At 32.7% G+C, this 14,593-nt stretch overlaps 4 protein-coding genes across 5 annotated transcripts in view; all 4 read left to right on the forward strand.

Moving 5' to 3' along the window:
• The first annotated feature begins 3,002 nt into the window (after positions 1-3,002).
• On the forward strand, positions 3,003-4,438 carry LOC139425285 (uncharacterized). Its single transcript, XM_071179258.1, has 2 exons — positions 3,003-3,156; positions 3,771-4,438. The coding sequence occupies exons 1-2, from the start codon at positions 3,003-3,005 to the stop codon at positions 4,436-4,438; spliced, it is 822 nt and encodes a 273-aa protein (XP_071035359.1).
• A 518-nt stretch (positions 4,439-4,956) lies between these two features.
• LOC139425286 (uncharacterized) lies at positions 4,957-5,460 on the forward strand. Its single transcript, XM_071179259.1, has one exon. The coding sequence runs from the start codon at positions 4,957-4,959 to the stop codon at positions 5,458-5,460; it is 504 nt and encodes a 167-aa protein (XP_071035360.1).
• Positions 5,461-6,388: 928 nt separating this feature from the next.
• LOC107452799 (FMRFamide-activated amiloride-sensitive sodium channel) lies at positions 6,389-13,212 on the forward strand. Of its 2 annotated transcripts, none has more exons than XM_021147755.3 (3): positions 6,389-6,439; positions 10,911-10,986; positions 12,942-13,212. In XM_021147755.3, exons 1-3 carry the CDS (start codon positions 6,399-6,401, stop codon positions 13,116-13,118), a joined length of 294 nt encoding a protein of 97 aa, XP_021003414.2. In that variant the 5' UTR covers positions 6,389-6,398; the 3' UTR covers positions 13,119-13,212. The 2 variants fall into 2 exon arrangements, 1 of the variants encoding a protein (XP_021003414.2); XR_001585237.3 differs by lacking the exon at positions 6,389-6,439 and adding an exon at positions 9,183-9,241.
• Positions 13,213-13,757: 545 nt separating this feature from the next.
• Positions 13,758-14,593, forward strand: part of LOC107452798 (uncharacterized) — a 10,026-nt gene continuing 9,190 nt past the window's right edge. Inside the window, exon 1 of the mRNA XM_043042444.2 lies at positions 13,758-14,034. Coding sequence (XP_042898378.2) covers positions 14,020-14,034 — 15 coding nt within the window. The 5' untranslated portion in view covers positions 13,758-14,019. The remainder of the gene's footprint in view (positions 14,035-14,593) is intronic.

The following is a 14,593-nucleotide window of genomic DNA, read 5'->3' on the forward strand; positions in this document are numbered from 1 at the left end:
TCATGAGAATAAAAAAATTGTCGAAATTTTTCAGGACTTAGTATGTAACAGTTAAGCAAAAGAGATTTAACATAGTCATAATTTTCTGACTGTTCTTCTGATTCTCTCATTATCATTTGGACAATTTCACTTGGTAATTGGTTAATTAATAATCCACAATGTACTTGGCCTTTGTATTCTTTTCATTACTCTCTCGAAATGTACTAGAAAGCTGATATCCTCATTACTCGTAGAAAACTTTCTCAGTTGTGTCTGCCAATCAACTTTTGGCGCCGATGTTATTTCTTCTGTTTCGACTACTTCTGAAGTTTTAGCAGCAATATCTAACTTCTTGAGTTCCAATTCATGTTCCCAATCGGCTTTTTCTTTTTCTAAAGCATGTTCGCGATTGGCTTTTTCTTTCTCATCTTGACGAAGGCGCTCGGCGTCTTCAACCAAATTTTCGACCATTCCTAGAACCATTTCTTCATCGTATTTCTCGCTATTCAATATTAACTTTCTCAAGTCAGGGATTTTCAAAGTAGTAGACGAAACATCTCCAGATAACTCATTAGCTACGCAACGTAACTCATCTTTACGAAGTTGCGATAAAAATGCCATTTTAAACTCAAAACTCAAAATTAACTACTGTTGCCTGTTTATCCCACTTCTGATAATGTAAGAAACAACATTTAAAAAAAACGCAGTTCATTTACTGTTTACTTTTATTTAAAATTTACGCACACCGTTATTCTAAATAGCTCAAAATCTATATCGTACACAACAACTGCTGTTGCCAAAACATAGAATACTAAATATGTAAAAAGAATACAATTAATGTTCACACTTTTGAATACTAAATATGTAATAAGAATATAATTAATGTTCACGTTCACACTTTTACACTATTGAAGCGCAAACGTAGAACAATTCGAGCTAATATTACTCGCTTCATTAGCCAACTAAAGGACACTTTAAATTCTACTTCGAACACTTAAATTCACTTTAATTAAGGACACTTTAAATTCACTGGTAGCCGTCTTGCCAAAGTACTTAATGATATGGAAATAGTGGATAATGATCTACACATATTACTTTCGGATGCGATGCAGAATATGAAATTGATGTAGTGCAATGCCAAGAGTATACGAATAACGCCAAGCGTGCGATTTTTGATGCAAATCGTACAATGAAAGAAGATCATAACAAGAATGAGACTGTATATTCACCAATTGTTACTAACTTTCCGATTCAAAATGTGAATTCTATGTCACCACAACAAAATGTAAACTACCGACGATAAAATTAGAACCATTTCGTGGCGACGGGGAACATTGGCAATGTCTTTGGGAACAATTTAAAACGTCTTTAGACGATAATCCAAATCTATCATCAATTATAAACATGTTTTTCTCAGAGGATATTTAGAAGATGGACCAAAAAGATTGGTTGATGGTATAAGTATTATTGCAAATACATATGAAGCCACAAAGAAGCTACTTATGGACAAATATGGTGACAAAAATAGAATTATTCAATCTCATTTGGATTTTTTGGAGAATTAACGCCAATTCGCAATCCTTCGCCAACATCACTGAATGAAGTTTATATTGAATGCAACGGAAGGCTACAGGCTCTGCGTGCTTCGGGAGAAGATATTGACGCATACGGTAGAGTTTTATCTCCTAAAATTTTACGTGCATTCCCTGACGATATTTGTTGCCGATGGGTTACTCATGCGAAACGCCAAAAAATTTCAGAATGTGATATTACACAACTAAAATTTTCTCGCCGAAGAAGTAGAAAGAACCCTTACAACAAGCAAGATTAAAGGTCTTATGTCTTCTGATTACTCCTTAAAATCCACATTAGAAAACTTCAATGTAAATTCCAAGTCAATTACTAAAAGTAAGAAACCTTCACCATTCTGTCCCTTTTGAGAAACTGCCGGACATTGGCCTCAACAGTGCAACTCTGTGACAGATATAGACACACGAATACAGAAATTAAAAGCTACGAATAGATTTTTTTTTGTGCACTGGACGAGGACACACAAAACAGAGCTGTGCTCGTGAGGAAAAGGCTTGTTGTGTGAATTGCTGGAAAAAGCACCATGTTTCAATTTGTAAGAACAGTGTTGATCACCCAGGTACAACGTCTACTCATAAGATCGATATTGCTACGCGCAACGATGTGCATTTGCAAACTGCAAGAGTTTTATAACAGGCCTGACTGGTACTACAAGACTGACCCGTTGTCTTCTGGATGGAGGTAGCCAGTCAAGTTTCATTCATAATGATCTTGTTGATAGTTTGAAATTAGAAGTTATTTCTACAAAATCATTGGAAGTGCATGGATTTGAATCTACAGCGAATGTTTCCCATATGAGACGAAAAGTAGTTTAAACTATTGAGCATTTGGAATCAGTCTTCAGTTAATATTGAAGCATTTGAAAGTTCCAATGAATGCGCTTCACATTCATCTGTTCCAACTGATGTTTCGTGGTTCGCATTCCAGAAAAGAAAGAAACTGGCTGATCCTTACGATAACTTACAAAATCTGCCTATGCAAGTTTTGATTGGTGCTGATTTCTACTGGCAAGTATTGAACCCTGAAGCTCCGGTTGTGCTGTCAGAATCCCTTGTATTGGTTCCGTCACATTTTGGGTGGATTCTGAGCGGACCTCGATCATGCACAACAGTTTACAATTTAGCTACTGTAAATTACCTCAACACATTAATTCAACAAGAACCTATCAATGAAAGTGTACGTTGCTTCTGGGACTTGGAAACAATTGGAATTACCACTTCCCAGGATAGAGAAATGTCTAAACATGATTCGACTGTTTTGAAGAACTTTCGTGACTCATTTAAATTAGTTGATAATCGTAGGGTCGTATCATTACTTTGGAAAGCTATGGACTCAACATTACCAACAAAGAAAACTACTGCTGAGAACAGATTTCAATCGCTATAAAAAGACTGACATCAAATGAATCTTTGAAGACCCGGTACGAAAAATGCATGTTGAATTACATTGAACAAGGACATGAAGTTTGTCCATCTGCAGATGAAACAGAAAACACCGTGTACTATCTGCCACATCATGCAGTGAAAAAGAAGCAGCAAGATGATATAAAGTGGAGAATCGTCTTTGACGCCTCATCACATGCTCCAGGCATGTCCAGGCATTAAACGACTCTTTAGAAGTTGATCCCAATCTACTACCTGAGACTGTTGGTTGTCTTCTACGATTTCGACTGCATAAATTTGCCCTAACCTGTGATGGTAAACAGGCTTTCCTACTGTTGGTTTTGCATCCAAAGGACAGAGATGCAGCGAGATTCTTCTGGTACAAACAAACGAAAGGCTCTTTAAAAACAGCTACATTTACGGATGAAGTAACTACATACAGATTCACTCGCTTACCATTCGGACTACCTTGCAGCCCTTTTCTGTTGTGTGCCACCACACGATAACTGGCCGCTAATCATATAAATAACTTCCCTACTTCTGCAGTACTCTTAGATAAACACCTATATATGGATGATTTTGTGGTTAGTCTAGAACCTGAATCACAAATAATGGTATTACAAAAGGAAATCAAAGGTTTGATGTCACTCATAAAACTATCGATGGAAAAATGGGCTACTAACTCTATGAAGCTTCAACACTTGCTAGAAACTAACAAAGAAAATTTCAAGACTAAAACTACAGTTTTAGGCATTGGATAGAACACGAAGACTAATACCTTGAGCAACGCTTTCAAGACTTCACTCTGTGCTTCTCTAGATAAGCCACTTACTAAGAGGTGGTTACTCCGCTGTGTTGCAAGTTTGTACGATCCCTTAGGGCTGTTTACACCATTTACGATAATTGGAAAGATACTCCTTCAAGATACTTGGATTCTTGGAATCAATTGGGATGAAATCTTGCCGACAAACTTGGCTACTATGTGGCATACAGTTACAACCCAGCTCGATGCCATCTGCTCTAAAGAAATTCCTCGTTACATAGGAATTTCATCGCTTGATTCCTTTAATATTCATATGTTCTGCGATGCATCTGAGCGAGCTTATGGCGCTGTTTTGTACGTAGTTACTTCTCATAATAATCAATCAAGTATCCATTTAGTATGCAGTCGCAATAGACTTACACCAATAAAGAGAGTTAGTCTTCCACGCTTAGAGTTATTAGCACCTGTGATTGGTGCCAGATTGCTAAAATATTTTTGCAATGAAACTGAATTGAACTCTGAAGTCACCCTTGGTTGGATTCGGGGTAATCCTAACAGATGGAAAACATTTGTGTGCAACAGGGTAACAGAAATCATTTCATACACTGACCCTTCACAGTGGAGGCATTGCCCGGGACAAGACAATCCAGCGGACAATTTTTCAAGTGGCGTACAACCATCTACACTGAAAGATCTCAACATCTGGTGGAACGGACCCACTTAGCTGACTGAACCCACAGAAAGCTGGCCAGATTCTAAAAAAGATTACTCTCATAATTTGGAGGGAAAGAAAAATAAAGAACATTAAATTAATAATTCAAACATTTCATGTTACTACTTTTAAACCCATCATCAACGGAAAAGACTACAGCTCCTAATTCAGACTGCTACGTGTAACTGCATGGATTCTACACTTTATCTCGAACTGTAGATCTCAAGGCAAGAAAGTCGGAGTACTTGACACTGCAAAAATATATGATGCTAGAAATTACTGGATACAAATGGTTCGGAAAGAGTTATTTCCGCTAGAATCCGAAGCTTTGTCAACATCCAAGTCATTGCTAAAAAATTCAAAGATTACAAAATTCAACCCACTATTAGAAAATAAATTTATACGTATTGATGGTAGATTACAGTTTTCGAGTTTATCAGAGTCCCCAAAACATCCAATTTTGCTGGTCATCAAGACCGAGTCAATCTCATCATTTCACAAGTCTGCTGATACGACAAACACATATCAAAATGCATCACCTAGGTGTCAGAATAGTGCTTTCAGAACTGCATTCAAATTTTTGGATTCTACGAGGACGTCAAGCCATCAAACATGTGATTTACAAATGCTTACCATGCAAGATGTCACGATCATGCAAGATGTCACGAGCTTACCATGAAAGATGTCGCTGCACTCAAATTGGAGCTCCTCTACCAGCTGATAGAATTAATCCAGTTACACCATTTTTCACCACAGGAGTAGATTTTGCCGGCACTGTACATGTTCGCACTTTGAATTCTTCAGATACAGCTTACATTGTACTGTTTACCTGTGCAACAACCAGAGCCATACATCTCGAACTTGTGTCAGATCTTTCGACAAACAAGTTTCTGTTAACATTGCAGATATTTGTGGGTCGTAGAGAACTACCACATACCATCTATAGTGACAATGCTGCCACGTACCATGCTGCAAATAAGGAGCTAATACTTCTATGGAACACTCTTACATCTACTAAAGTACAACAGTTTTAAGCTTATAATGGCATAATTTGGAAGTTCATCGTACCCAGAGCGGCTTGGTGGGGAGGTTGGTGTGAGCGCCTAATCGGATTAGCGAGAAATTGTCTTCGTAAATCTCTTGGTCGGGCACTATTGGATAAAGAAAATCTATCAACTGTACTAGTAGGGATAGAAGCCGCCCTTAACAGCAGACCCATTGTATATGAAGAGGGAGATGAAAACAATACAGAAGCTTTAACACCGGCATATTTCCTAACGGGTAGAAAGTTAACATAGATACCCACAAATCTGAATAACAATCCAAGACTTACGAAACTCTACAAACAACAACAAGATGTGTTGGATGTATTTTGGAAAAGATGTTCCAAAGAATATCTGCTGCAACTTCGCTCTTATCACCAAGTTCGTAATATTCATAAATCCTTCAACATACATGCAGGAGATCTTGTGCTACTACAAGAAGATGTCAGACCCAGACACATGTGGAAGAAAGCCCGAATTACCAATGTAATTAAGGGACGAGATGGGGAAATTCGAGCATGCATCTTAAGAGTAGATGGAAAGGCTATAACTCGACCTATACAATTGGTCATCACTCTTGAGGTTGACCAGGGTGGGGAGGATGTTCCGACATCAAATAAACAGTTAGTTTGAATAATTGTTTTAAATCGTCTGCAATATAATAACTGCGACTCTAGCTGGTTGCTAGGCAACCAAACTACTTTTTCTTGTTATTATTGCTTTTGTTTATCGTTCGTCTGTGTATGTCTGTGGAAATAAAAGAATGTAAAAGCTAACAACTGCAATGCTGACCATTACTGCAAAAAAATTCTCGGATAAGCATGATATAAAAATGAGTGTTTGAGGACGTTATTGTTAAATAAGTTTAAATTTTAGCTTCAGTTTTAAAAGTTATGTTTTTTCCATTTTTTTTCCAGGCCAATGTGAATATGTCAAGGCTATCTACTCGTTTGAAATATAATTGGCTGACGTAAGTTATTAAACATTTTCTTATTCTTATAAAACGGCGCTTATAAACTTTCCTAAAGTAATTGCTTTCATTTTCTTAATTTGTTTCAGAAAGTAATATTTAAACAAATTTGTAAATGGATGGTAGTTGAGGCCAGGGGGTAAAATGACTAGGGACAGAAAAAATTTTATTCTCTCAAAACAGGGTTTTTTTTTCAAAGAGGCTTCCTGTAGCTGGTGTTCCAGTTATTTCGCTTAAAAAACTTTTATAAAAAAATTTTAGAATTAATTAGATTTTAAAATTTACTTTTTTGAAAGCATTACTTCGCTTAAAACAAATTCTTTCTGATTATTCAATCCAACACCTGCAGAGATTTCTCATAATGATCTGTTTTTCAAACAATGGATTTGCCCACTGATCATCACGGATTTGCCCACATTTGTTTCGCGCACAGCAAAAATATCAATCGACATAGTTAAAAGGTTTTTGTGTGAATATATTCTTTTATTATTTTAATACACAGTTAACTAAATGTTTTTGAATAGAATTCAATTACATTTGTTAGATATCCGTTGTTTTTATTGAAATATTTGTTTGTGTTGGCGTATGCCTGTTAAGGCAGAGGGATGTGATTATTCTTGTTTTCCAGTGGCGCCATCTATGGCCAAGAATTTCCAAATAAGTGCTTAATTTTTTGAATAAATAAATAATACTTCAAATTCTTTTAATGCTATTTACTAGATTAAAAATAGTTTTTAAATAACACTAGAATAACATTAGAATTCCATGTAATTAACTTAGCATTAGAATTCCATGTAATTAGTTTATATTAAATTCAAAATCATATTTTTTGTTGTATCAGTTTTGTATTAGTCAACAATTCAGATATTTTGTTTTAATATTTAAATCCAAAAAATTAAATTTAATATTATCGTCATAATTACAAAGTGTGATTAATAACTCGGCTATGTTATTTAAAAAAATTAAAGATAACTAAATCATTAATAAATTTAAAAACAAATTTAATATTAAGAGCATAATTGTTTTCATTATGGTATAAAAATAAGTTAGCGAGAAGTAAAGAAAATTAGATGCTTGTAGTATTCCATCTATTTGGGTCATTCTCACGAAAACTGTCATTTTTCAGTTCATAAAATCCCAAAAAAGTAAAGTGAATAAAAAGCTCTGAAACTTTTTATATTAATAGAAATATGTAATGGCATTATAAAGAAAGTATATATCCTATAAATTATACTTAATATTTAAATTAATTAATTTTTTAAATAATTAATTTATAATTAATTAATTTATAATAATTAATAATTAATTAATTAATTTAATAAATAAATTAATTAATTTAATAAATTAATTTATTAATTTTTTAATTTATTTTTCAAATTAATTAATAAGTAAATTAATTATTTTCACTATTTAAAAAGTGAGGGAATGACACTAATAGTGAGGGAATGATATTTTATTTTAATACATGTTTTTATCTAAGTTACATCTACCTAAAGTTTGAAAATGATAACATACTAAGTATATCTAATATTTATTATAATTTAGTCTTATATATTTAATAGTTTTTACAGGTTTGGGAAATAAAATTGGCTGGCACGATTGAACAAAAAAAAATTTAATAATATACTCATCTTGAATCATTCCCTCACTTCAGCGTCATTCCCTCACTTTATACACTAGTGAGGGAATGACGAATTCAATAAAATTTAAAAATAACAGTTAGGCCTAATTAATTTCTGAAGTCAATCACATACAATTATATTCATACAAGAAAGCAACATATAATTATCCACTTTCTCGATGAAGTTGTATTTTATTTTACTCTAAAAAATGACATGAGGGAATGACAAATGTAAAAAATTTTACCTGGTTTGATTCATTCAAATTTATTCCACAGCAAAGCTTCTTTAAGTTGAAGATGGAAACATACTGCAATTTTGTTCTATGATGCCAGTTGTTAACTTCTGAAGTTTTTATTAAAATATTTTTATTCTAAGAAGATTGCAGGTGATAAGAACATTGTTGTGAGGGAATGACGCGAAACACTGGGGACAAAGTTTAAAATAGTGCTGTGTTAATATTTTTATCAGAAATTAAATTTAAAATTGATTTTCTGAATTCTATATTTCAGTATTCTGAAATAAAAAACACGAATTTGTAAAAAAAAAAATTTTATTTCAGAAACAATTTTTTTCTTTTTTTAAATCAGCAGTGGGGACAAGTGAGGGAATGACATATTGGTATATTTTAATTACCTAAAATAAATAAAAAATAAAAATTGATAATTTTATTTTTATTCTTTTGTTAGCTTGCATTCTGAAGGACACTTTCCCTGAAAATTTTTTTTCGTAAGTTGTAAAACAAACATAAAATATACTGGGGACATGAAAATGACTGTTTTTGTGAGAATGACCCATTTAATTAAAGATTAAAAAACATACTGATATTTGAAAATTTAAAAAAAGAAAAATTTGCTTTTTCGGTGCACCTCAAACTATTGTATTGGCTACATTAATGCAATAATAGAAATCACTATTTTTGCCTAGATTGGAGATCGATCGTTCTCTGATTCAGGTCAAAATTACGATCTATGGATGAATGAATGGATGTATGAATGAGTCCGCCTTATAAACAGGTGTGACGCATGGTGTGGCGAAGTCAAATTCTTGGCCCATAGATGGCACCACTGAAAAACAAGAATCGCACTCTTTGCCTTAAATTTGCTCGGTTTCACCAAGAAGGCTTGTGAGTGTGGCAAGTGGCATTAGAACCAACCAACCAAGTATTTTTGCGGATATAATAGTAAGAGTTAATGATGAGATTATATTTTCACTGTAAATTTTTACTAATTTTTATTTTTTCTTCTTCTCTATACATGAGGTAGCTGTTTTCTCTGAATTATATAACATTAGATTTTATATTTTCTGATATTATTTTGTGTCGTTTTTTGTTTTTGGAATAAGCAAGTGGAAGATTTGGACGAAAGCAAAAAAATTTGGTGATACTTTATTTTACTTTATTTTCTTTACTGTTCTGAAGTAGTAAAACATAGAACAACAGTTTAATACTGTTATTCCACGCATAATTTACTTTGTTAACAATGCAGAAATACTAAATAAAATTAAATTAATTCTGCTACCATCCATTTTTCTCCCTCTTTAACTCCAAATTGTATTTCGTGTCCAGCTGCTTTCTATGAATGAAAATTTCAGATTTAACATAGAAATTAAACTTGAGAATCTAACTTTTGATCATTTCTTTTTCTCTAGACAAAGAGTTTTCTGATAAATTTTATATCATTAATCATTTTCAAGTGTTTATTTTTTAATGTAAATGTATTCCCAATTTTTTTCAGAAATGAGCCAGTTTTATCAAAATTTCAATTGAATTGGAATTAGTTTATGAAACATATTTTATACTCTCTAGTCATTTGTAATTTCACACTTATCATACATTATGAAGTTGTATAATAAAAACCACACTATATTGTTTAAAAGTTATATTTCATTTATATTTTGTTGAAATTTTAACTTTAAAAAAGGAAAATTTGTTACCGTCTTAAAATATAACTTTATATAATTATTTATTTCCACAAAATAAAACTGTAGTTTTATTTATTAAAGATTAAAATAAAATTATTGTTAAAGCGCCACTTTTTGTAATAATAAAAGAGTACCCTTTCACAAAAAAGTAGCACTTTACTAAAAGTAAGGAAATATATAATTTTTTTAAGTTCGATCCAATACTATTTAATCTCATTATTAGTAACAATACTAGAAAAAAGGATTCTGTACTCTATCGTTTTCTAGCACGGATGTATTATATTGCTTCTTTCTGAGGTTAAATATTATCGTTTTACTACCTGGTTAATATATACACCGAAGCGCCATTACATTATGACCACCCTCCAGTAGTATGGTGTGGGCAATGTTTTCATGGGGCACATTAGGACCCATAATCCTCATAGAACAATCCCTGACGTCTGTAAGCTACTTGAACATAGTTGCAGACCAGGTTCACCCATTCATGGCAACAGTTTTTCCTGCGGGGGATGGTGTTTACCAACAGGATAATGCACCATGTCATAAGGGTCGAATCGTCATGGATTGGTTCGAGGAACATTCCAGCGACTTTCAAGTCACGTCTTGGCCTCTAAATTCACCTGACCTTAATCCAATAGAGCATTTGTAGTCCTACTTGGAAAACCAAATTCGTGCTGCCATGCTACCCCCTCGCAATGTGAGGGAATTTCAGAGCCAGTTGGTGAGCCCTTGGTACCAGATACCTATCAGCACCTTGTGGCATCAATGCGGGTGCTAGCAGTTTTGAGGGCTAAAGGTGGTCCCACATGTTATTAGCAGGGCGGTCATAATGTAATGACTCTTCGATGTATATATATATTCTCAGGTATTTTCCAAATTGAATATCCGGTTGTGTTTCCAAGTAATAATTCCCTCTTCATTTTTTTCAGGTTCGGTAACATAAAACTGACAATATCTTTCAAGAAATTTCGACTGACCAGTATCTCCTATGAACCTAAAATGAAGGTTTGTGTAATTTTCTCTAAGATATGAGCTTTGTGTGCTCGTGCAAAATTCTAGTAAAATTAAAGAAGTTTATAACTATTCGACCTATAAATTATTGATCTTATCTTTGCAATTAGCATGGGTATTTGTCAACAATCTGTATTAAAAAGCAAGTAGAATTTTAGAAATATCATAAATAGGAACCATCACTTGGTAATACCTTTAAGAAGAGCTTATCAATCAAATGTTTATAAAATTCATACAACCATCTGAAAGCGCAGTTGTTGCTATCTATAAATTCGATGGATGGCATTCTTCTTTGAAACTAAACAGGATTCAAATTAGAGTAGAAGGCTAAGCTGCAGAAAAATGACTTTTGTCATCTAAGTGGTGGAATTTTTTTGTAACAAAATTATTTTCACAACAAAACAATTTTCAACATTTCATTACATTTCCAATAAATTTTTATAGATATCTGGTGCATTTTATTTATACAATCTGCTTAAAAGCAAGAAGTGGAAAAAAATAACCTTTTACCTCTTAAAATACCTATTAACTCTAATTTCTATGCTAAAAAATAGCATTTAAAAAAGTAATCATAAAACGTTAAAAGAAATATAGTCTATCAGAAACGCTTTTAATAATGACGCGCTATAATAAAATACCCCATAAAAACGAAAGACTTAATACATAGGCATCATAATACATAGGAAATTAAGAGAATAGAAAACCTCTTAATTTCAGAGCCATAAATAAATGATCAAAATAAGTTTTTTTTAAAAATAAAAAACCAAATAGAAGCCAAGACAAAAATCATTTTTAGTTTTTAAATGTAAATTTTAACTCTGAAAATCTCAATTCAACTTTTGCACATTGCCGTAATTTTAGAAAAAAGTGGCGATAAAAGAATAAGTTAATTAGAAACGCTCTTTAAAAATTGCTGTCTCATAATAAAAACGCTGATTGCAATCAAATTTAATTTTGAAAAACTGTTCTTACGTTTTTGAATATATAAATGGGTTTATTTTTTTCTTTAAAATTCTTGTGATAAATTGCTGAAATAATTAGTTTATGTTGCAGAAAAGTTAAAGGGAGTATGTTTACAAAATTTTAACTCTGAATCTTATAAGGTGATTTAATTTAAATATGAAAATATAAAACAGCATTTCAAACTTTCTTGCTGGTTCATTTTGTACAATCTCAACTCAAAGTAAACAGGAAAGATGGCAATAAAATTAAAGACGGATACTATTCCAAATCCTCCAAAATTACTGAAATGTATAAGTTATCCAAAATCAGGATCAATTGTAGATGAGTTTAAATCTAAAGCAATTTTAAATTTGCTGATTCTTCTCCATTTGATAGTTTACATTTTTATTTTATAATTATCAAAGAAACAGAAATGGGTATAAACTCTTTCTATATAGTAATGAATAATATTTTTATTTTAAATCACAATAATAATAAGAATTTTAATGAATTTGTTTAAGTATTAAAAAAAAATTCGGAAAAACCAAGTAAATCGATGTACGAAAACACCGTTTTCCTTACGTATTATCCTAGTTGAGGTTAGGCGTCGTCTGTAAAGTTGCCAAATCTTGTAGCTCTTCCTCATTGGTGATAGTTTTTGCTCCGAAATGGCGGACGAGTCGGCCTCTCTAATTCATTTGAACTAACTAACAAAAAATGATTAAAGAATATGAAATGATTGAATAAAGTCGCAAAACATCATTGATGTTATCTTGCAAATATTTGAAAAACCAGTATATTCAACCTACTGAACAATAACTAGTCTTTAAACAATTGATATTTTAAATAATAACCAATTAATATTTTAAATGATGAAAATTATTTATGTGATCCCTGTATATTATTTTTTATTCCATCAGAAAAATATTCTTCTTATTCTTTTAATTGCCACATCTGAAGTAAAAAAGATAGCCTCTATTACAACTGTGTGTTTAATTGTCTTTCAGCTGTCCGATTTCTACAGCAACGTCGGTGGATACCTGGGTATCTGGATAGGAGTCTCGCTCATCTCCATTATGGACCTACTACGTAGGATTGTCTCCCTCCTCGTCCTCTGTGTCAGGAAGAGGAAAAAGAGCAAGAAGATATTCCTTCGTGTTCCGAGAAGAATGTCTGAGTTTTGAGAATCGTGCAATAACAAAAAAACCTTTCGTGTATCTTTCAACCGATGCAAAATTATGTAACCAAATATGCAACTTTTATTATAAAAATTATTGCATAACTCCTTGTGTCTTTATTGATACTCCATCGAATAGCACTTCACCCAAATTAGAAGGAAAATACAGCATGCATAACAATCATTTTAAAATGAAAGAATATGAACGCACTGCTACTCGAGAAGACTCCGTGACAGTGTACGGCGTGTAAACGTCACAGCTATTAGGCTTGGCTTATTATCCCTCTGAACCAATTTAATTGGATACCTGCAAGCGATGTCACGAGTGGGGGTCGAACCTTATTGCCTGTTGAATCGTGGCATAAACAAGTCCCACAATTTACCCACGCATTCAGACGCTTACAGATATCCAATTAAACTAACCCAATTATACAGGGTAAATTATAATTTCTTACAGTGTTTCAGAAGGCTATAGTAAAATAACGAACAAATCTTGCGCAAAATAAAGTAAATGGTAACGTTTTATTTACCGTCCTTATGTGTATAAATCACAACCCACTGCATACATCAATGCGATGAGCCAGTGGTTTTCAACCGTTTTCTGCTTACAAACCCTTTCTTAAACCTGAAAGAATTTGCGAACCGCCTTAGCTAAGTAAAAGATTCACTGGCCTCTTTTGGGGAACGCCAAGTATTGTGAAGTTAGTGTATCGGATGAAAGAGGATCAACACAAACGTTTGTTCGACGGTCATAAAATAAAAGCGTGAGGTAGATAACATTTTACAACTACAAAGACAAACATTTTACAACTTACTCGATCCTGCAAACACTGGTCTTCATTTAAAAGAATACGGCTTTAAGTTTCATTTGTGTTTTCCTAAAGAGTTCGTTTTTATCTTTATTTATTATGGCATCAGAATCGGTAAGTTTTACCAATTTAATTCATTTACATTTTAATTCTAACATTAAATTTTATCAATATCCATTTTTTTTAAAATTAATGCCAAATCTTACACCTACAGTATATTTTTGTAATAATGGATAATAATGGATGTAATAATTTCAAAGGATATATTTTTTTTGCTTTTGAAGCCCGCATACTCATTTAATTTTAAAACACGCGATTCTATTAAAAATTCACTATTCGCGATCGCAACGCTCGAGTACGCCGTCTAGCGGGAGCCTGTAAATATCAGACATTAATTTATCACGTTTTCATTTAGTTCCATCAAAATCATTGACTGAATCAGACCCCATTTTTAGCAGCAAATAAAAAACAAAATTTCCCTAAGAAAAAGGCCGAAGAACTTGAAAAAAATCTCCAGAATATTAGTAAATCTTTCAGGAACAGAACACGCCAAACATTTGAAGAAAAATTCCTCAATAATTTTTAATTTCTATTATCAACAAACTTGCAACTGATGACTTCCGATTTCGGATACTGTTACAGATGTGTGTATTAAGGTAAAATGCATTTCTTC

Source organism: Parasteatoda tepidariorum, chromosome 3 (assembly GCF_043381705.1).
Source record: "Parasteatoda tepidariorum isolate YZ-2023 chromosome 3, CAS_Ptep_4.0, whole genome shotgun sequence".
Taxonomy (NCBI): Eukaryota; Metazoa; Arthropoda; class Arachnida; order Araneae; family Theridiidae; genus Parasteatoda; species Parasteatoda tepidariorum.

What these genes read in the sequence shown, in the direction of transcription:
- LOC139425285 (XM_071179258.1), top strand. Translation starts at nt 3,003, where the DNA reads ATGTTGAATTACATTGAACAAGGACATGAAGTTTGTCCATCTGCAGAT. An exon ending in CGCCTCATCACATGCTCCAG is followed by an intron (nt 3,157 to 3,770) that starts GCATGTCCAGGC and finishes GTGCTTCTCTAG; the next exon opens with ATAAGCCACTTACTAAGAGG.
- LOC139425286 (XM_071179259.1), top strand. Translation starts at nt 4,957, where the DNA reads ATGCATCACCTAGGTGTCAGAATAGTGCTTTCAGAACTGCATTCAAAT.
- LOC107452799 (XM_021147755.3), top strand. Translation starts at nt 6,399, where the DNA reads ATGTCAAGGCTATCTACTCGTTTGAAATATAATTGGCTGAC. An exon ending in TTGAAATATAATTGGCTGAC is followed by an intron (nt 6,440 to 10,910) that starts GTAAGTTATTAA and finishes CATTTTTTTCAG; the next exon opens with GTTCGGTAACATAAAACTGA. An exon ending in CCTATGAACCTAAAATGAAG is followed by an intron (nt 10,987 to 12,941) that starts GTTTGTGTAATT and finishes ATTGTCTTTCAG; the next exon opens with CTGTCCGATTTCTACAGCAA.